At 45.9% G+C, this 21,702-nt stretch overlaps 1 protein-coding gene across 2 annotated transcripts in view; it reads right to left on the bottom strand.

Annotated features, from left to right (window-relative positions):
- The window catches only part of LOC134927971 (N-acetyllactosaminide beta-1,6-N-acetylglucosaminyl-transferase-like), a 157,377-nt gene extending 136,217 nt beyond the window's left edge, over positions 1 to 21,160 (bottom strand). Inside the window, exons 1-3 of one of the 2 annotated variants that reach the window (XM_063923134.1) lie at positions 21,028 to 21,160; positions 20,810 to 20,911; positions 15,264 to 16,434 (exon numbers count right to left, since the gene is read on the bottom strand). In XM_063923134.1, the coding sequence (XP_063779204.1) occupies positions 15,264 to 16,236 (973 nt within the window). In that variant the 5' untranslated portion in view covers positions 16,237 to 16,434; positions 20,810 to 20,911; positions 21,028 to 21,160. The remainder of the gene's footprint in view (positions 1 to 15,263; positions 16,435 to 20,809; positions 20,912 to 21,027) is intronic. The other variant, XM_063923135.1, reaches the window with a different exon arrangement.
- Positions 21,161 to 21,702: the final 542 nt, after the last annotated feature.

The raw sequence follows: 21,702 nt of genomic DNA, 5'->3' as shown, positions 1-21,702 counted from the left end.
TGCCAGTGATCTCTTGGCCGTGAGCGAACGTAACGCTTGAGCGTCTCGACCACGGCTAAGCGATTGTTACGCAACGTGCGTACCCTTACGGTACTTCATACGTAGTTAGCGTACAGTGTTCTTAGACCTCATAAAGGGTATTATATAAGATAAATAATCTGCTTTAACAGGAAGTACCACTGGACTGGACTTATACGGCAATACCACTGGACTGGATTTAAATGGCAGTACCACTGGATTTATTTGGCAGTACCACTGGACTTATATGGCAGTACCACTGCACTTTTATGGCAGTACCACTGGACTTATACGGCAGTACCACTGGACTTATACGGCAGTACCACTGGACGTATACGGCAGTACCACTGGACTTATACGGCAGTACCACCGGACTTATACGGCAGTACCACCGGACTTATACGGCAGTACTCCTGAACTTATACGGCAGTACCCCATGACTTATACGGCAGCACCACTGGACTGATTGTAGCGCAGGACACCACCACTGGACTTATGGCAGCACAGGACACCACCACTGGACTGATGCAGCACAACTCAGCACCACTGCAGTGTACTTATACAGCAGCGCCACTGGACATATGGCAGCACAGGACAGCACCACTGGACTGATGCAGCATAAGACAGCACCACTGGACTGGACTTAAACAGCAGCACTGGGCTTATGGCAGCACAGGACACCACTACTGTGACTGGACTGATGCAGCACAAGGACACCACCACTGGACTGGTACAGCACAAGACAGCACCACTGGACTGGACTTATACAGCAGCACTGGGCTTATAGCAGCGCAGGACACCACCACTGTGACTGGACTGATGCAGCACAAGACACCACCACTGCACTGATGCAGCACAAAACAGCACTGGAATGATACATAAGAGCAGGTCGCCACACCACTTTTTCAGCACAGACAGACACTGAGGAGAGAGACACGTCCTCTCACTACACTCTCCAGGACTGGAGTGAAAATGGTGGCGACGCGCGGCTCCTTATATGGAGTCCAAAACGGGCGATGGTGTCACATTTCAAACAATGCTGCATCCTAGGATGCAGCTTGAATCAGTAATGCATTCAGGAGGCTTGACACCTTCTGCTGCATTTCTATTTGAATGCTATTGTTGCTGCTTCCATGTAAGTAGCAGCGATAGCACCTCCGTTCACATATTAATCAAGGCCCACTGTGTACAGTGCTCACAGGGGCTCAAACTGGGTATTTGGCTGATCGGAAGCATTTAGAAAGGTGTGTACCCAGCTTTATTTGCATTAAGATATATAATATTATTATGCATTTTAATCATTATTAGACAGGTCAACTGGATTTATTTAATTAGCTCTTTATCACTTACATTTCATACACGCCCAAGTGGGTACTGTCGTGACACTTGGCATCTCTATAGAGTGAATCCAGTACTATTCAATAATCTTGGTGGGAGCTATTACAACAATACTATCCTTTTGTTATAGGTAGAGAGATACGCATTCCATTTTTCTGAAATATGAACACACCTGAACTTAGGGGTTCTGAGTCTAATTGAGTCCCAGTTTGGAATCACTTTGGTGTTCCAAGTGGAACAGAGTCTCGGCTCAGGTCTGCTGTCAGATCGGAACTCAGATTTAAAAACCGATCTTGGCTTTTGGATTGCATATAATCCTGGTCCAAATTATGTGATTTTAACTGTTTTATATAAAAAAAACATTTTAATCAATGTATATATATATATATTTTTTTTTTACTTAATTTTTATTGAGAAATATGCAAACAGAGGGGTACAGAAAAAAAGAAGCGGAGAAGATGGGAAGGGGAACAAACATAGGGAAAGAAATGGGATGTACACAGATATATTATCAAAAAATATAAATAAAGAAAAATAAAAAATACATCAATTGACATATACAGTATGAAAACATCGGTGAGATATAATATGTAAAGGGAACATAACCTCCATTAGGTGTCCTTTAAAGCACAAAAAAAGAAGAGATAGATAGAGATAGATAAGGAAAAAAAGGAGAAGCAGAGAACAAAATACAAATACAAGGGTTACAAATATATGAAAGAAGCACATTAAGAGGAGGAAGCTTCATTTAGACTAAACTGTAAAGGGGAAGTCTTAGAAGAGTATGGTAGTAAAACCGCTCCCTCCCTATAAAGGAAACATGAGAATTCTAACTATATGAAGTTATTTCTTTGACAGTTACAAGTAACTTCATATAATTCGAAATAATTCTCATACTTCCTATGCAAGAGTAGATATCTCCATCAGTAAGGTGCATGCTACCAGTGTAAAAGGTTGTGGGTTCTAATCCTGGATATGACACTTGCAAATTAATTGTCAGAAAAATAATCAGCATTGTGAGTGACTGAGCAGATCTATGTAGTGTGTGGTTGGACCCCTACATAGATCTGCCTAGTTGCAACGGTTTTGTAGTAGCTTCATATAGTTAGAATTAGAGATGAGTGGGTTCGGTTTTACTCGGTATTACTCGGATCTCAAAACGGCATCTTATTGGCTCACGGATGATATATATGGGGTGGGGGGGCACCAATATTTTTCTTGCCTCAGGGCAACTGGGATAAACTTACGCCACTGGGTCATTACAAAGGGTAGATAAGAGTTTGTGTTAATTAAAATTAAACCATAATGCAGTATAAATAATATAAGATTGGGCATTACTAAGGTGAGCAAAGTGAAAAGTTAGATAATTGGGATTTATACATAACCACTTGCTTTTAAATGTATGTGCATACACATGTTTAATAGTACCCATTGGGTTACTAGATGGTATTAACTACTGATAATTTTACATTACGATGACCCTGAAAAACACCTCGACCCTAAGTCAGCTGAAAGAGTTCCTGAAAAAAAATAATTAGTGATGTACTTTCTGATAAAATAGTTTGGTTATTGGGGACTTTTGAAGAAGCAAGCCATTATGTCCTGGCTTCAGGCGCATGACACTGATTTTTTTATTTCTGGATACACGCCTTAGTGTACCATTGGAATCAGTGGCGGATCCAGGGGGGGGGCACTCGGGCCCGTGCCCCCCTGTCATTTGTGGCCCCGTCTGCTTGTGTCACTGAGACACGCTGCCGCCGGACTGAGCGGCAGCGTGTCTCAGCTGTCAGGAGGAGAGCATGGCTATCTGGCGGCGTGTAGCGGACTTCAAACCAGCCGCCGGTTCGTGAGCCAATCAGAGCTCACGGACAGGCAGCCAATCAGGAGCCGCCGGTCCGCGAGCTCTGATTGGCTCACGAACCGGCGGCTAGTTTGAAGTCCTACATGCCGCCACCACCGGCGCCAGACATAGCCGCGCTCTCCTCCTGACACCCTCAGAGCCGGGCAGGGAAGCAGCAGCAGCGGTAAGCAGCTGCAGCACTGCTGTGGGGGCATTTGTATACCTGCTGTGGGGGCATTTGTATACCTGGCACTGTGAGGGCAATTGTATAACTGGCACTGTGGGGGCATTTGTTTACCTGGCACTGTGGGGGCAATTGTTTACCTGGCACTGTGGGGGCAATTGTTTACCTGGCACTGTGGGGGCAATTGTTTAACTGGCACTGTGGGGGCATTTCTATACCTGACACTGTGGGGGCATTTTTGGATCTGGCACTGTAGGGGCATTTTTGGATCTGGCAATGTAGGGGCATTTTTGGATCTGGCACTGTGGGGGCATTTTTGGATCTGGCACTGTGGGGGCATTTGTGGATCTAGCACTGTGGGGGAAATTGTGGGTCTGGCACTGTGGGTGCAATTGTGGATTTGGCACTGCACTATTGGGGGCATATGTCTGTGTATCACGTCTCATTTTAATTGGCCACACTCACTAAAGGACTGCGGGCATTACTACAGGCAACATTACTACTGGGAGCAATACGGGCATTGAATAAGGGGCACCACTACTATGGGGTCTATATAAGGGGCACTACCAGTACAGTGGACATTGCATAACAGTGGGCAGCGCTACAACTGTGGGCATTGTATAAGAAGCGCCACCTCACATGCACCGAAGCCGCACGCAAATGTACTTGCCCCTTCCATGGTGCCCCCCCTATCATTTTCTTCTGGATCCGCCCCTGATTGGAATACATGCTTAGACAAATATGGGGACTACAGTATGTGGAAAAATGATCTGCACGAAAGGCATACTATTGATTATACGTATAAGTATGTGTTGAATAAATTTACACAATGAGAGGTCTTGTTACCTTATCTGTTGAATCACCCTTGTATATTCCACCAAACTTAAACAATTACTGTAGGTCTGGGGTTACCAAAGAGGACCCTTGGTGCAGTACAGGTGAAGCATCCCAGGCTTGGGTACAGGCACTGAATATTGGTTTTTCGGGGGAACACACTTCTGGCAACCTTGATCCTTTCCATATCAACCATGCAAAGCAGGGTTACACTAAACAATGCAACAATAATCTAAAACCAGTTTTAGATGATCGACCACAATCAGGGTTTCTGTGACATCGGCCAGCCCCGGTAATCGGGAGGGGGGTAGGAGTGGTTTCTGACTCCTCTTCTCTCTGCATTCTTAACTGTTAGTACAAAAGTTAATGGGCTGCAATTAAAGTCCTGATTTAGAATTACTAGCAAATCTAGCTAAAAAGCGTAATTTTGAACCCTATCATCCCACGCTGCGGAGCAAATAACATCAAACTGAGCAAAAAGGACCCTTAACCATTAGCGTTACTATAATGGATGCAATGTGTGTGGTGCACATGGGTCCCTGGGTCCAGGGGGGAGCACACACTGCACCCATATTTTAATACTCACCTTTTCGGAGTCTAGTGCTGGGTGCTGCTCTCGCAGCAAAAATCGTACCCAAAATGGCCGCCGCGCATGCGCAGTTCCAAATTGGTCTCCGTAACATGGCGGGTGCATGTTACTGGAGACTTGCACATGCGCAGTAGACTTCGGCACTTTACCGGAGACTACTGCGCCGTGCAGAGGAGGAGGTCCTCCCGGAGGTACACACGGTCCCCCTCCTCTGTTAAAGCACCCCAGCCCTCATCATAGTGAGTGTGCCTCTGAAGCCACCAAAGAGATGTGTATAGCCATTACATGGGGCATGTTCAGGACACTTAAAACATTTATACTCATGAAAGCCAGAAAACTATGTCACAATATGAGCATACTCCTACATAGGTCATAAAAAAAACATTTTATATATTCATAAACTGCAAACATAGTATTATGAGTAGGACAAGGGTAATACAGAATTGCCGTAGCTTTGAAGCATAACTGCACTTAGCCATCTTTAGATATTGTATTATACGATGTGTAAATGGCTAAAAATGTCCTATGATGAAAAGTAAAAACAGCAGCAGAATTGGCATGAATGATATTAAGTATGAATTTGCTTGTTTGGCTGTCCTTAAACAGAAGTTTAATTAGTGGATATTGAAGTCTAAAAACATATACGGCTTAAACTTATGCTCATCTAACTGTATGTGCGCAATTATTGTGGCTTTTCTTTTAATCTAGCTATGGCAATTTCCTGTCAGTACTGTACAAAATGGTGTAGTTAAATGCTCTATAAATATATTACTTTTTATAATATAGTACAGGTTGAGTATCCCTTATCCAAAATGCTTGGGACCAGAAGTATTTTGGATATGGGATTTTTCCGTATTTTGGAATAATTGCATACCATAGTGAGATATCATGGTGATGGGACCCAAGTCTAAGCACAGGATGCATTTATGTTACATATACACCTTATACACACAGCCTGAAGGTCATTTTAGCCAATATTGTTTGTAACTTTGTGCATTCAACAAAGTGTGTCTACATTCACACAATTTATTTATGTTTCATATACACCTTATACACACAGCCTGAAGGTCATTTAATACACTATTTTTAATAACTTTGTGCATTAAACAAAGTTTGTGTACATTGAGCCATCAAAAAACAAAGGTTTCACTATCTCACTCTCACTCAAAAAAGTCCGTATTTCGGAATATTCCGTATTTCGGAATATTTGGATATGGGATACTCAACCTGTATTATACAGGGGAATGCTCAGTGGCGTCACTAGGGTTGGTGTCACCTAGTGCAGTAACTTATGGTGTCACCCCCCCCCCCCCCTTGGGCCTCCTCCCATATCAGACCATACAGAATTCATATTAATGTTCCATGTACTATTATTACTAGTAAATCCGAATTCCTGCATATCACTGAATGTAATGGCAATAGTAGTGGCACAAACAACTAACAAAATTAAAATGTTATCTTTAAATTACAATATCATACACACAATCTAAATGTCTTTATATTTACAATGTGTTTTGTGGTAAAAATGAAAATTTGTTAAGAAACAAAAGAAAAACATTTAAGAATTACATCAAAATTATGATGCAGCACAGTGGCGTAACTACTGCCCCCGCAGCCCTCGCGGTGGCTTGGAGGCGCAGGGCTGCGGGGGCACCACTGATTTAGCGCAGATTGACATGCGGACGAGCGTCTGCATGTCAATCTGCGGTCTCCTCCTTCCCTCCGCTGCTGTAAGGAGGGACACAGAGGGCACAGCGCGCGCCTCTCCTGTGTCCCTCCTGGGTCTCCGGCGGGTCTAATAAATGAAGTGCCGTTCGTGAGCGGGTCTAATAAATGAAGAGCCGAAGAATTTTTTGGCTTGGGGGAGAAAAAATAAGAATTTACTTACCGATAATTCTATTTCTCATAGTCCGTAGTGGATGCTGGGGACTCCGAAAGGACCATGGGGAATAGCGGCTCCGCAGGAGACTGGGCACAAAAGTAAAAGCTTTAGGACTACCTGGTGTGCACTGGCTCCTCCCCCTATGACCCTCCTCCAAGCCTCAGTTAGGATACTGTGCCCGGACGAGCGTACACAATAAGGAAGGATTTTGAATCCCGGGTAAGACTCATACCAGCCACACCAATCACACCGTACAACTTGTGATCTGAACCCAGTTAACAGCATGATAACAGAAGGAGCCTCTGAAAAGATGGCTCATAACAACAATATCCCGATTTTTGTAACAATAACTATGTACAAGTAATGCAGACAATCCGCACTTGGGATGGGCGCCCAGCATCCACTACGGACTATGAGAAATAGAATTATCGGTAAGTAAATTCTTATTTTCTCTAACGTCCTAGTGGATGCTGGGGACTCCGAAAGGACCATGGGGATTATACCAAAGCTCCCAAACGGGCGGGAGAGTGCGGATGACTCTGCAGCACCGAATGAGAGAACTCCAGGTCCTCCTCAGCCAGGGTATCAAATTTGTAGAATTTAGCAAACGTGTTTGCCCCTGACCAAGTAGCTGCTCGGCAAAGTTGTAAAGCCGAGACCCCTCGGGCAGCCGCCCAAGATGAGCCCACTTTCCGTGTGGAATGGGCTTTTACAGATTTTGGCTGTGGCAGGCCTGCCACAGAATGTGCAAGCTGAATTGTACTACAAATCCAACGAGCAATCGTCTGCTTAGAAGCAGGAGCACCCAGCTTGTTGGGTGCATACAGGATAAACAGCGAGTCAGATTTTCTGACTCCAGCCGTCCTGGAAACATATATTTTCAGGGCCCTGACTACGTCCAGCAACTTGGAATCCTCCAAGTCCCTAGTAGCCGCAGGCACCACAATAGGCTGGTTTAATTGAAATGCTGAAACCACCTCAGGGAGAAATTGAGGACGAGTCCTCAATTCTGCCCTGTCCGTATGAAAAATTAGGTAAGGGCTTTTATAGGATAAAGCCGCCAATTCTGAAACACGCCTGGCTGAAGCCAGGGCTAACAGCATTACCACTTTCCATGTGAGATATTTTAAGTCCACAGTGGTGAGTGGTTCAAACCAATGTGATTTTAGGAATCCCAAAACTACATTGAGATCCCAAGGTGCCACTGGAGGCACAAAAGGAGGCTGTATATGCAGTACTCCCTTGACAAACGTCTGAACTTCAGGAACAGAAGCTAGTTCTTTTTGGAAGAATATTGACAGGGCCGAAATTTGAACCTTAATGGACCCTAATTTGAGGCCCATAGACAGTCCTGTTTGCAGGAAATGCAGGAATCGACCCAGTTGAAATTCCTCTGTAGGGGCCTTCCTGGCCTCGCACCACGCAACATATTTACGCCAAATACGGTGATAATGTTGTACGGTCACATCCTTCCTGGCTTTGAGCAGGGTAGGGATGACTTCATCCGGAATGCCTTTTTCCTTCAGGATCCGGCGTTCAACCGCCATGCCGTCAAACGCAGCCGCAGTAAGTCTTGGAACAGACATGGTCCCTGCTGGAGCAGGTCCTTTCTTAGAGGTAGAGGCCACGGGTCTTCCGTGAGCATCTCTTGAATTTCCGGGTACCAAGTCCTTCTTGGCCAATCCGGAGCCACGAGTATAGTCTTTACTCCTCTCCTTCTTATGATTCTCAGTACTTTTGGTATGAGAGGAAGAGGAGGGAACACATACACTGACTGGTACACCCACGGTGTTACCAGAGCGTCCACAGCTATTGCCTGAGGGTCCCTTGACCTGGCGCAATACCTGTCCAGTTTTTTGTTGAGGCGGGACGCCATCATGTCCACCTTTGGTTTTTCCCAACGGTTCACAATCATGTGGAAGACTTCTGGGTGAAGTCCCCACTCCCCCGGGTGAAGATCGTGTCTGCTGAGGAAGTCTGCTTCCCAGTTGTCCACTCCCGGAATGAACACTGCTGACAGTGCTATCACATGATTTTCCGCCCAGCGAAGAATCCTTGCCACTTCCGTCATTGCCCTCCTGCTTCTTGTGCCGCCCTGTCTGTTTACGTGGGCGACTGCCGTGATGTTGTCCGACTGGATCAACACCGGCTGACCCTGAAGCAGAGGTCTCGCCTGACTTAGGGCATTGTAAATGGCCCTTAGTTCCAGGATATTTATGTGAAGTGACGTTTCCATGCTTGACCACAAGCCCTGGAAATTTCTTCCCTGTGTGACTGCTCCCCAGCCTCTCAGGCTGGCATCCGTGGTCACCAGGACCCAATCCTGAATGCCGAATCTGCGGCCCTCTAGGAGATGAGCACTCTGTAACCACCACAGGAGAGACACCCTTGTCCTTGGAGACAGGGTTATCCGCTGATGCATTTGAAGATGCGATCCGGACCATTTGTCCAGCAGATCCCACTGAAAAGTTCTTGCGTGGAATCTGCCGAATGGAATCGCTTCGTAAGAAGCCACCATCTTTCCCAGGACCCTTGTGCATTGATGTACTGACACTTGGCCTGGTCTTAGGAGGTTCCTGACTAGGTCGGATAACTCCCTGGCTTTCTCTTCCGGGAGAAACACCTTTTTCTGTACTGTGTCCAGAATCATTCCTAGGAACAGCAGACGTGTCGTCGGAATCAGCTGCGATTTTGGAATATTTAGAATCCATCCGTGCTGTCGTAGTACTACTTGAGATAGTGCTACTCCGACCTCCAACTGTTCCCTGGACCTTGCCCTTATCAGGAGATCGTCCAAGTAAGGGATAATTAAGACGCCTTTTCTTCGAAGAAGAATCATCATTTCGGCCATTACCTTGGTAAAGACCCGGGGTGCCGTGGACAATCCAAACGGCAGCGTCTGAAACTGATAGTGACAGTTCTGTACCACAAACCTGAGGTACCCTTGGTGAGAAGGGCAAATTGGGACATGGAGGTAAGCATCCTTGATGTCCAGAGACACCATATAGTCCCCTTCTTCCAGGTTCGCTATCACTGCTCTGAGTGACTCCATCTTGAACTTGAACCTTTTTATGTAAGTGTTCAAGGATTTCAGATTTAAAATGGGTCTCACCGAGCCGTCCGGCTTCGGTACCACAAACAGCGTGGAATAATACCCCTTTCCCTGGTGAAGGAGGGGTACCTTGATTATCACTTGCTGGGAATACAGCTTGTGAATGGCTTCCAATACCGCCTCCCTGTCGGGGAGAGACGTTGGTAAAGCAGACTTCAGGAACCGGCGAGGGGGAGACGTCTCGAATTCCAATTTGTACCCCTGAGATACTACCTGCAGGATCCAGGGGTCCACTTGCGAGTGAGCCCACTGCGCGCTGAAATTCTTGAGACGGGCCCCCACCGTGCCTGAGTCCGCTTGTAAGGTCCCAGCGTCATGCTGAGGACTTGGCAGAAGCGGGGGAGGGCTTCTGTTCGTGGGAAGAGGCTGTCTGCTGCAGTCTTTTTCCCCTTCCTCTGCCCTGGGGCAGATATGAGTGGCCTTTTGCCCGCTTGCCCTTATGGGGACGAAAGGACTGAGCCTGAAAAGACGGTATCTTTTTCTGCTGCGAGGTGACTTGGGGTAAAAAGGTGGATTTCCCAGCCGTTGCCGTGGCCACCAGGTCCGATAGACCGACCCCAAATAACTCCTCCCCTTTATACGGCAATACTTCCATATGCCGTTTGGAATCCGCATCACCTGACCACTGTCGCGTCCATAACCCTCTTCTGGCAGAAATGGACATCGCACTTACTCTTGATGCCAGAGTGCAAATATCCCTCTGTGCATCACGCATATATAGAAATGCATCCTTTAAATGCTCTATAGTCAATAATATATTGTCCCTGTCCAGGGTATCAATATTTTCAGTCAGGGAATCCGACCAAGCCACCCCAGCACTGCACATCCAGGCTGAGGCGATTGCTGGTCGCAGTATAATACCAGTATGTGTGTATATACTTTTTAGGATATTTTCCAGCTTCCTATCAGCTGGTTCCTTGAGGGCGGCCGTATCCGGAGACGGTAACGCCACTTGTTTTGATAAGCGTGTGAGCGCCTTATCCACTCTAGGGGGTGTTTCCCAATGCGCCCTAACCTCTGGCGGGAAAGGGTATAATGCCAATAATTTTTTAGAAATTAGCAGTTTTTTATCGGGGGAAACCCACGCTTCATCACACACCTCATTTAATTCATCTGATTCAGGAAAAACTACGGGTAGTTTTTTCACACCCCACATAATACCCTTTTTTGTGGTATTTGTAGTATCAGAAATGTTCAAAACCTCCTTCATTGCCGTGATCATGTAACGTGTGGCCCTACTGGAAAATACGTTTGTTTCCTCACCGTCGACACTGGAGTCAGTGTCCGTGTCAGTGTCTGTATCGACCTGAGGTAACGGGCGTTTTATAGCCCCTGACGGTGTTTGAGACGCCTGTACAGGTATTAACTGATTTGCCGGCTGTCTCATGTCGTCAACAGTCTTTTGTAAAGTGCCAACACTATCACGTAATTCTTTCCATAAGACCATCCAGTCAGGTGTCGACTCCCTAGGGGGTGACATCACTAACACAGGCAATTGCTCCGCCTCCACATCATTTTCCTCCTCATACATGTCGACACAGCGTACCGACACACAGCACACACACAGGGAATGCTCTGATAGAGGACAGGACCCCACTAGCCCTTTGGGGAGACAGAGGGAGAGTTTGCCAGCACACACCAGAGCGCTATATATATACAGGGATAACCTTATATAAGTGTTTTTCCCTAATATAGCTGCTGTATATATTAATATGCCAATTTAGTGCCCCCCCTCTCTTGTTTTACCCTGTTTCTGTAGTGCAGGACTGCAGGGGAGAGTCAGGGAGCCTTCCTCCAACGGAGCTGTGAGGAAAAAATGGCGCCAGTGTGCTGAGGAGATAGGCTCCGCCCCCTTCTCGGCGGCCTTTCTCCCGCTTTTTAATGGAAAAATTGGCAGGGGTTAAATGCATCCATATAGCCCAGGAGCTATATGTGATGTATTTTTTGCCAAACAAAGGTTTTTTATTGCGTCTCAGGGCGCCCCCCCCCAGCGCCCTGCACCCTCAGTGACCGGAGTGTGAAGTGTGCTGAGAGCAATGGCGCACAGCTGCGGTGCTGTGCGCTACCTTATTGAAGACAGGACGTCTTCTGCCGCCGATTTTCCGGACCTCTTCACTCTTCTGGCACTGTAAGGGGGCTGGCGGCGCGGCTTCGGGACCCATCCATGGCTGGGCCTGTGATCGTCCCTCTGGAGCTAATGTCCAGTAGCCTAAGAAGCCCAATCCACTCTGCACGCAGGTGAGTTCGCTTCTTCTCCCCTTAGTCCCTCGGTGCAGTGAGCCTGTTGCCAGCAGGTCTCACTGAAAATAAAAAACCTACTTTAAACTTTTACACTAAGCAGCTCAGGAGAGCCCCTTAGCCTGCACCCGTCTCGTTCGGGCACAAAAATCTAACTGAGGCTTGGAGGAGGGTCATAGGGGGAGGAGCCAGTGCACACCAGGTAGTCCTAAAGCTTTTTACTTTTGTGCCCAGTCTCCTGCGGAGCCGCTATTCCCCATGGTCCTTTCGGAGTCCCCAGCATCCACTAGGACGTTAGAGAAATTTCTAGTTACGCCACTGATGCAGCATGTACAAATTTAGACTTCACTGCCCAATAAGTCACAAGGACCCCTATAGCATCAGCATTCAGGGCTGTATTAAGGTCTATAGGGACCCAAGACAACTAATTTGTAGGAGCTCTTTTAAAAACAGCTCATAAATCAACTAACACCTGATGTGACCATGCCAGGCAAGTGGTGCTGTGACTGCAGATGTAGCCAGATAGCTTATACCCCTTTCAAACCGCAGTGCTGGGTCGCCCCCGGGATTTTGTACACAGGTCCTTCTCAGTTGTGACCCAGCTGAGACCCCTTTCAGACTGGCAGCCCGACTCGGCTTATTTCCAGGTTGGTGATGTCACCGCCGACGTGTCCCAAGGCGGCGCTTGGTGTTGAGATGATCTCCAAGCGCCTTCTTTTCCTATGTAGTGAATGGGTCCCGCGATGCATCGACCCGGCTTACCCCTTCACACTGCACCGTGAGCTGGGTTGAACCCATTTTCACCCATCCTCGCTACCCGAGTTGAAATACCAGATCACTCGACCCGGGTTATTTCAACTGGCTCCTTTCAAACTGTGCCGCAACCCGGGTTGCTGAGTGTTCACCTGCAATAACCCTGGTTATTGCTGGCAGTCTGAAAGGAATATTAGTCATATCTTTGCAAATATAAGAAACTGAGATCTCTGAATTTTCTCTTATCATGTAGTGTTCAAGTGTAATTGCTGATACTACTTGGTGTACTGGGGGAAAACTTTTCTCTTTTTCTTGTTTAAAATAACCATTCCCTTTCATGCCCTGAAGAGGATTACTTATACCCCAGGTAATGGCTGCTTACAGATGCACAGTCTGATGACTGCGCAGAAGCTGAACCTGACTATAATACCAGAAGCCAGCACCCCTCCAATCCATGCAAATGTGACTACTACAGTCACATGACCATATCAGCTAGAAGTCTCCTGATCGGGAACTATGATGCTAGTTCCTTTTGCCAGTGGTCTATTAACAACTAGAGAGGACCATAATATGAACACTATGGTGACCCCACCTGGAACTGGTACCCAGAGCGCAAGCTCCCCCTCTGCTGTACTGTAATACTTAATGCGTGCACATCATTGAGAATTAAATCAGCCCATAGAATCTAATAAATAGAGCTAATGACTTCTAAGTGGGATAGACACTTTTATAAGTGTTTGAAAAATGGCAACAGCTGCAAGAAAACATTAATACAACAGACTTCTCAGCATTTGTTAGATCATTAACCGGTGTGCCTAGTAAAGCTATATAAATATGAAAATGAACATGCTAATGCTTTAATTTTTTTATTGCATAGTTTTTTTTGGGTGTATTGCACTGCCAAACATAATTATCACCTGCATGCAAGGCCATCCAGATAATGGTCAGCATTGTTCCTCTTATCCACTTTATTCAATTAAGGTGGAAGTATGTATTTTGGCATAGAATCAGGAAGAAAGTCCATACTCTTTATCCCCAATGATAGGAAACATTTACTACATTATGTGCTGCGTTGACATTATTACCAGTAAGTCCAACTAGGTGACATTTATGTTGTTGTTTTTAGAGGAGATAAACCTTTTATTTAAATATTTCTGGATATAATACATTTGTGCTTTATGGGTATTAGATAGGAAAAAGTAGCAAAATTTCAAGAAATTTACAATTCTTCCAATATTTAATTCTATGTGATTTATGCAACCCCAGAAAATTGCCCCAATGTGCTATTCCTTATTCTCCAAAGCTTTTATTCAAAAGGTTTGATTTAGTTATAAGGATAGGAGCAATTGCAGTTTTTTCTTATTTCTTTCACTTCACCAGGAGACACTTGATGAGTCTTCGGCGCTAACTACATGAATCACTTCATGCTGCTGTGAATGGGAGGCAGGATTCAGTACTAAGAATAGTAGGTATATGGAACACTTGAAATGGAACAGGACATTTTGCAACAATGGTAACAGTTCCAGACTAGGGGGTTGATTCTGTCTTGCCCACTGATTCGTCCCACAGAGAAGTTTGCCAGCATCGGCAAACTGCGCTTGTGCAGTGGCCACAGATCATCTGTGCAGCCTTACACATTGTGGCCGCATCCTGGAAGACAGTGATGTAATAGACAGCAGCGGGCATTCACGGGGTGGCAACACAGTCTTGGGGGATGTGGTGGGCTGAATATGGGCGGGCCGGGCCAGTTTTCAGGGCGGGTGCCTGACATCACACGCAGCCGCTCCAATTAAAGAAATGGCAGCTGACAGTGCAGCCAGGCTGAGCTGCCATGGGTCAACCTTAAACGATGACATTGCAGACGCAACGGGAGGCTGCCTGTCACACATGCTGGGTGGCCTTACCCAGTCTGCGTACATCTCTGAATCAGCCCCTAGAAGTGGACTTCTTGTGGACCTTCGGATGCTTGTATAAACTGACAACCTAGGCCCACATATATTAAGACTTAAAAAGTGATAAAGTGGAGATAGACAAAGAGTGATAAAGTACCAGCCAATCAGCTTCCTAACTGCCATGTCACAGGCTGTGTTTGAAAAATGCCAGTTAGGAGCTGGTTGGCTGGTCTTTATCTGTCTCTACTATATCACTTTTTAAGTCTTAATACATTTGGGCTCCAGTCTGTAGAAATGATAACAGACTCCCATTTTGAAATTGGCATTTCATCTGTGATTCTAGCAGCCCTATTTATTAATTTGGCAGCTCTAGGTGTTAGACTGACAGCACTTTTAGCTAGACTGGCAGCATTGGATGGGATGACTCTTCCTCCCCTAGAACTTACAGTATTTCACAGGATCTGACCTCACTATATACTTAAAATGATGCAAGGGTCTACAAATGTATTTATTTAGAATAATCAATAAAAAAGCTACAACTAAATACTCACATTCAGATATTAAAACATTGTAATTTACATACCTGCTATTCTGTTCAATGTCACCCAGTAATGTTCATCTGGACTGTAAGTGTTCTTAGACCATTTCAGTAGATCCACAGCTCTCTGGTCATTCAGAACAAACGCTGTAAATTCCCTTGTGAGTGCAACGTATGCTGACCCAAAGTAGATGGTGATATTATGAGGAGGGGGAGGCTTTAATATATTGGTCCTTATCACATTGGAATTGACTATATCCTCACGATGAACATATTTGGTCCGGGGGACGGCATGATCTGGAGGCAACACGCCGGGGGTGATGTTTTTCCCTTTAAAGCTTTTCAAATGCTGCATAATCTCCTTGTTTGTCTTTAATGGAAAATCCTGTCCACAAGTATTGATCACATATTTCCACTGTACCTCTGATTCCAGCAGATCTCTCATGCAGTTCAGATCAGCCTGGAGTCTGGATATTCCAGCATACACCACAGGCTCCATTTTTGAGGCAAGAAAAGCATTAGGAAAACAGTTTATTAAATCATCTACAGCCTGCAAGTAATCAGCGCTCGCCTTCTCATCCACATGGATACAGTATACATTCTGCGGCATGTAGATTGCTCTAAACAACCTCTCAAATGTGTCAAATTCTTTATGCACTACAATTATGTAAGCTAGGGGGAAATCAGCTTCTTCTGCTGAGAGGGGAGCGGTGATGTAGTGGTTTTGTATTAGGTATCCGTCCTCACATTTCAGTCTCTTAAAAGGTATTAAGGAGTTTACCCAAATAAAAGATTTTTTCTTTTTTGCCAGTGTGTCACATTCAGCGTCTAGCAGCAATGCATCATGGGAAAACTGGTATCTGTGTAAGTAATTGTGTCTATTCAATTGACTGAAATTCCAAAAGAACAAAAGCACAACTCCGAGTGTTGTCACAAAGATGAAAAAAGGGAAATAAAGAGTCATTTTGCCCAAAGTTCTGTTTAGAAAGATAAAGAGCTTATTGTATTTGATCATCATTTTAGCTGTGTATTCCAGGTGTCCTCATTTCTTTTTCTCGCTGCATAGGAAGGATGTTTATAATTCAGTTTTATTGTGTCCGTTTCCTCTGAAAGCTCTGCTTTAACATTGCTCTGTCATCTGGGATAGGCAGTTTACACATGAATGAGCTTCTGTGATTGGTGCACAAAATATCAATGACTGACAGACCCATTCCTTCTGTAATTTTGCAATAAGATACCATCACAAAGAGTTTACTGTGCCCTCAGCGATTAGCAAACAATTGCAATATAATTTCTATGTATTCAAATATTGATATTCTAGTTATGCAATTAATGCTTTGTCAATTACATATTGAAAAAGGTTATAAATCTAGGGGAATTTTCATGAGCTTCTCATCTGCAGACAACATTAATCAAGGCAACGGTTAACTGAGAATAGTTTTTAAACATGCAGTAAAGAATGACTAAATAATTGCCCGCAAAACAAAGTTACAAGATTTATCTTGAATTAATAGGTTTTCCTAAGAACATAGGCGTGCGCAGCTTATTTTATTAGGGAGTGCACCGCAGGAAGGGTGTGTCTAACACCGCCTTATGGGCATGTCTATCACTGCCCAGAGACATGCTTAGCACTATTTTACTCTCAGTAAAATCACATGGCTTAATCTAATTTTTCCCTAGTTAGTTCTAATAATAACGTAGATATAATACAGCGGCCGGTACTGACTGTCTGCTACGGCATAATCCTGAGTCCTAGCTGCACCCTATCGCTGCTTACACTTCCCCAACCTATCCCTGATCCAGTGACGGAACTAGAGAGTGGTAGGCCTAGGTGCATATGCATTCCCTCCCCACACCTTGCACCCCCAAGCACCTACACCCTAATTTTGAGTGGGACATTCTGAAAAGTATGGGAGATGTAGGGAGCTGAACATTTGAGTTTTAATAGAACACAAGTACAGTTTAAATTATACACGTGCCATCACAGCCACATCTGCCTCTTTCTATGCCATCACACTCTTCCTCCGCAGTACACCAGCATTTGTCATACGTGTCCCCATGCTCACAAGCTACTGACAGTAGTGACCCTTACTCCCATTACGCCACACAGTACGATCAAAATACACATTATATCACACAGTATGATCCAAATTCACATTATACCACACAGTATGATCCAAATTCACATTATACCACACAGTATGATCCAAATTCACATTACGCCACAGAGTATGATACAAATTCACATTATGCCACAGAGTATGAGACGGAATTCATATTATGCCACAGAGTATGATACAAATTCACATTATGCCACAGAGTATGATCCAAATACACATTGTGCCACAGAGTATGATCCAAATTCACATTATGCCACAGAGTATGATCCAAATTCACATTATGCCACAGAGTATGAGATGAAATTAATATTATGACACATGGTATGAGCCAAAATTCACATTATGCCACACGATATGAGTCGAAATTCATATTATGCCACAGAGTATGAGATGAAATTAATATTATGACACATGGTATAAGCCAAATTCACATTATGCCCAGAGCCAGCCCTAATCAATTTGATGCCCTAGGCAGATTTTGGCTGGTGCCCCTAGCACCGCCACTACAGATGTAGCCAGCCTCATCTTTGCCGCAGTGCGTAACCACGGGCATACGCATCGCGGCAAGCTGCACTGAACGCTGTGTTGCGAATAGTTGCAGCCAGCATTTGCTCCATAGAAGTCTAAGGCATGTGCATGAATATACACGCGTGCATCATAGACTAAGGCACACTAGTCACGCCATCCATGCTGCAATGATGGATGAGCATGGCAACATCTGTAGTTCCGCCTCTGACCCAGCATAGCACCCATCATCCAGCACGACCATGAAGCCTTACCCCGCTGGAATAGACAGTGGTAGAAGTAAATGACTGCAGGTCAGGTGGCACCTCGACCACCAAGAGAGAAAGGGGGAGATGGGGGGGAGATAGGCAGAGAAAAGGAGGGAGAAAGAGAGGGGGTAAGATGCGGAGAAGGAAAGAGACAGAGGGGCCCATTTAACAAAAAATATTTGTGGCTATGTCCCCGAAAAACACGCGCTTTCAGAAATTAGCCGCAAATATGAGGTTTCCCTGGTATGTATAAAGAAGGGATTGCAGCAGGTATCGGAGATACCTGCTGCGATCCCTTCATTTCCGCCCGCAGCCGCATCAACAATAGGTTTCTATGGGGGATGCAATGCTGCACAATGTATCCCGATATTGTTCCCCGCAGCTACTGCAATATTTGACTGCAATAGCCCATTGTATCCTATGGGCTACAGATCAGGGGAAAGTAGATCCGGCTGGGTTCCCCGAGAACCTCCCGCCAGAAATGCCTCAGTGCATCGCATATTGCAATAGGATCCTGGGTGGTAAGATCCCGCCCAGATCACATTCAATATGTAGTCCATGACAAATGGGCCCCATAGAGAGAGAGAGCGTAAGGGGGAAAGAGGGAGAGAGGGAGGAGAAAGACATATAGAAAGGGGGGGGGGGGGGGTGGAGGGAGAGAGAGGGAAAGGTAGAGAGGGAAAAAGAGGAAAAGATAGGGCGAGAGGGTGACGACAGAGGGGGAGGGAAATATAGGGAGAGAGAGAGAGAGGTTTCATAAGAATGGAAATATAGTAAAAATATACTGATACTTACCACGCTGTGTCAGTTTCCGCATGGGTAGGGAGGGTGCCTGCGGCTGCTTTGTGCTTCTTCTGTCATGCTGCGGTTTTAGTCACACCTGTTCCAGCCAGGAACAGTGTTCCTACTGCTCCTCATGGATCATGGGGGTCATCCCGACCCGTTCGCATGCTGCACTTTTTCACAGCCGTGCGAACGGGTCAGAACTGCACATGCGCGTGGGCGGCAAAGCGCAGGCGCGTTGCTGACTGGCGACGGCCGTCGTCGGGCAGCGACGAGAATAACAAAGAAAGCGTTCACAGCGGCGAACGAAAGATAATTGACAGGAAGAGGCCGCCTGGAGGCGTCCACTGACCAATTTCAGGGAGTGTCCGTCCAAATGCAGGCGAGCCCAGCTGTTTCCAGGGAGGGATCCTGACGTCAGCTCCGTCCTGGATGATCGCAGCGGGTGAGTAAGTCCTGAGCTGTGCAGAAACTGCACAAGCGAGCGCAGCCCTGCACAGCGATTCCACCCTCCCCTGTAGGCAGCGACTACATGATCGCAGCAGTGCAAAAAGTAGCCTGCTAGCATTCAGGTCGGAATGACCCCCCATGTATGCTATAAAACGGGGTGGGGTCAGAACCTCGGGCCCCGGCACGGGTGTACTCTTTGCCCCATGTTGACGAGTCTGCTGACACACACACCTACACACACACCTCTTACCTTCTCCTTCCTGGCCAGGCTCCATGGGGTGGCTGCTGACAGAGATCCACCTGCACCAGCAAGAGAAGGCAGGGCTGCAAGTGCACATACTGTAGATCGCTGGGCCCAGGGAAAGTTGGGGGTGTGGCCTAATCGCGGATCCCCGTAGCCACGCCCACTTTTAGAAAACTCCATCCGAATCAGCAGGAACTGCCCGGCCGGGAGAGGAGGAGCACGGGACCTCAGCGCAGAAACTCACAGCTGCCCGAGTTAAGCTGAGCCGGCCCTATGCTGGGCAATGGCTCAGCATGCTGTATATCCTCTTGCCCTGCCTGCTGCCGCCGCAGCAGAGGGGGGAAGTCACACAGCCACTCCACTGTGCTGCAGGTGGCGTGGCGTGTGGGGGTGCCTGTGCGCACCAGGCACCCCCCCTGCGCACGCCTATGCCTAAGAACCATATTTGTGCAGTGATACATACAGAACCAAAGGGTTGTGGTGAAGTCAAAGAATATATTTATGGATGGTGGTGATGGGGTTCCAAAACATACTTGCCATCCAGAGTAATTTCACTATATTATTGAATTCCAGCTTTTCCCACTTGTTTTCCAATTTAAATTACTGTATTGGGGATAGCTATAGATAGATAGACAGACAGACAGACAGACAGACAGACAGATAGATGCTATTACAAGGCACGGTAGAATCAGAACATTAATGGCAGAAGTAGAAATTATGCAAATCCCCCTCCACATCATGTCGAACCATGGGGGAAATTCTGAGTTGATCGCAGCAGGATTTTTGATAGCAATTGGGCAAAACCATGTGCCTTGCAGGGGAGGCAGATATAACATGTGCAGAGAGAGTTAGATTTGGGTGGGTTATTTTATTTCTGTGCAGGGTAAATACTGGCTGCTTTATTTTTACACTGCAAATTAGATTGCAGATTGAACACACCACACCCAAATCTAACTCTCTCTGCACATGTTATATCTGCCTCCCCTGCAGTGCACATGGTTTTGCCCAATTGCTATCAAAAATCCTGCTGCGATCAACTTGGAATTACCCCCCATATACAGTATAAACAAGAAGATAATAGTAAACATATTCCTGTTTCATTTCAAGCCTGAAAATCCACACACAGATCTCAGCCTCACATATGCAACATCTCACCCTTCCAATTTTAATCTACTTCACTTCAGCTCCGTGTCCTTAGCTTCCACCACCTACTGTACGTACCTCAAGGATGTTAGCAGACCGATCTCCTTCTTCTGTGATTGTTCTATAGGTTTGCTCTATCCCCAGACACTGACAGGCTCCCGTGAAGTCAGACCAAACCATCTGGGAGGGGGAGGAAGAATGAATAGATGATTTACTGCAGGCTTGGGTCTCCTCTTTTTACAGTCTAACACTGAAAGATTAGTAAAGAGAAAAGGGGACTGGCAGCCTGATCCTACATTTGTTTTAATATAAACTAAGTGCACTGTTGACCAGATGTCATACAAAAAATTAACAGGGGTCTGATGCTTGTCAGTAGCTCCAATCCTGATCGTGCTGTCAAACGGCTCAGGTGTTCTTCAGGTATGTGTACAGCAATGTAACCAAGCCGGTTAAATACCTATATATATATGCAATGCACATGCTGTATTGTTTCATTACAATTAGTACACCTGAATGCTTCATAATACAAACCACAGGCATGTAGTAGAGCAGGGTTGCCAACTCATCCCTGTAATGTAAACACAGTATATTTAAACTCCTTGGGGCTTGGGCACTCCCAAATGCTCACATATTAAATTTCTCTATCGTCCTAGTGGATGCTGGGGTTCCTGAAAGGACCATGGGGGATAGCGGCTCCGCAGGAGACAGGGCACAAAAAGTAAAGCTTTAGGATCAGGTGGTGTGCACTGGCTCCTCCCCCTATGACCCTCCTCCAAGCCTCAGTTAGATTTTTGTGCCCGGCCGAGAAGGGTGCAATCTAGGTGGCTCTCCTAAAGAGCTGCTTAGAAAAGTTTAGCTTAGGTTTTTTATTTTACAGTGAGTCCTGCTGGCAACAGGATCACTGCAACGAGGGACTTAGGGGAGAAGAAGTGAACTCACCTGCGTGCAGGATGGATTGGCTTCTTTGGCTA

Source organism: Pseudophryne corroboree, chromosome 5, assembly GCF_028390025.1.
Source record: "Pseudophryne corroboree isolate aPseCor3 chromosome 5, aPseCor3.hap2, whole genome shotgun sequence".
Classification (NCBI taxonomy): Eukaryota; Metazoa; Chordata; class Amphibia; order Anura; family Myobatrachidae; genus Pseudophryne; species Pseudophryne corroboree.
Note: the sequence above shows the minus strand (reverse complement) of the source record. Positions and strands in the feature narration are given on the sequence as shown.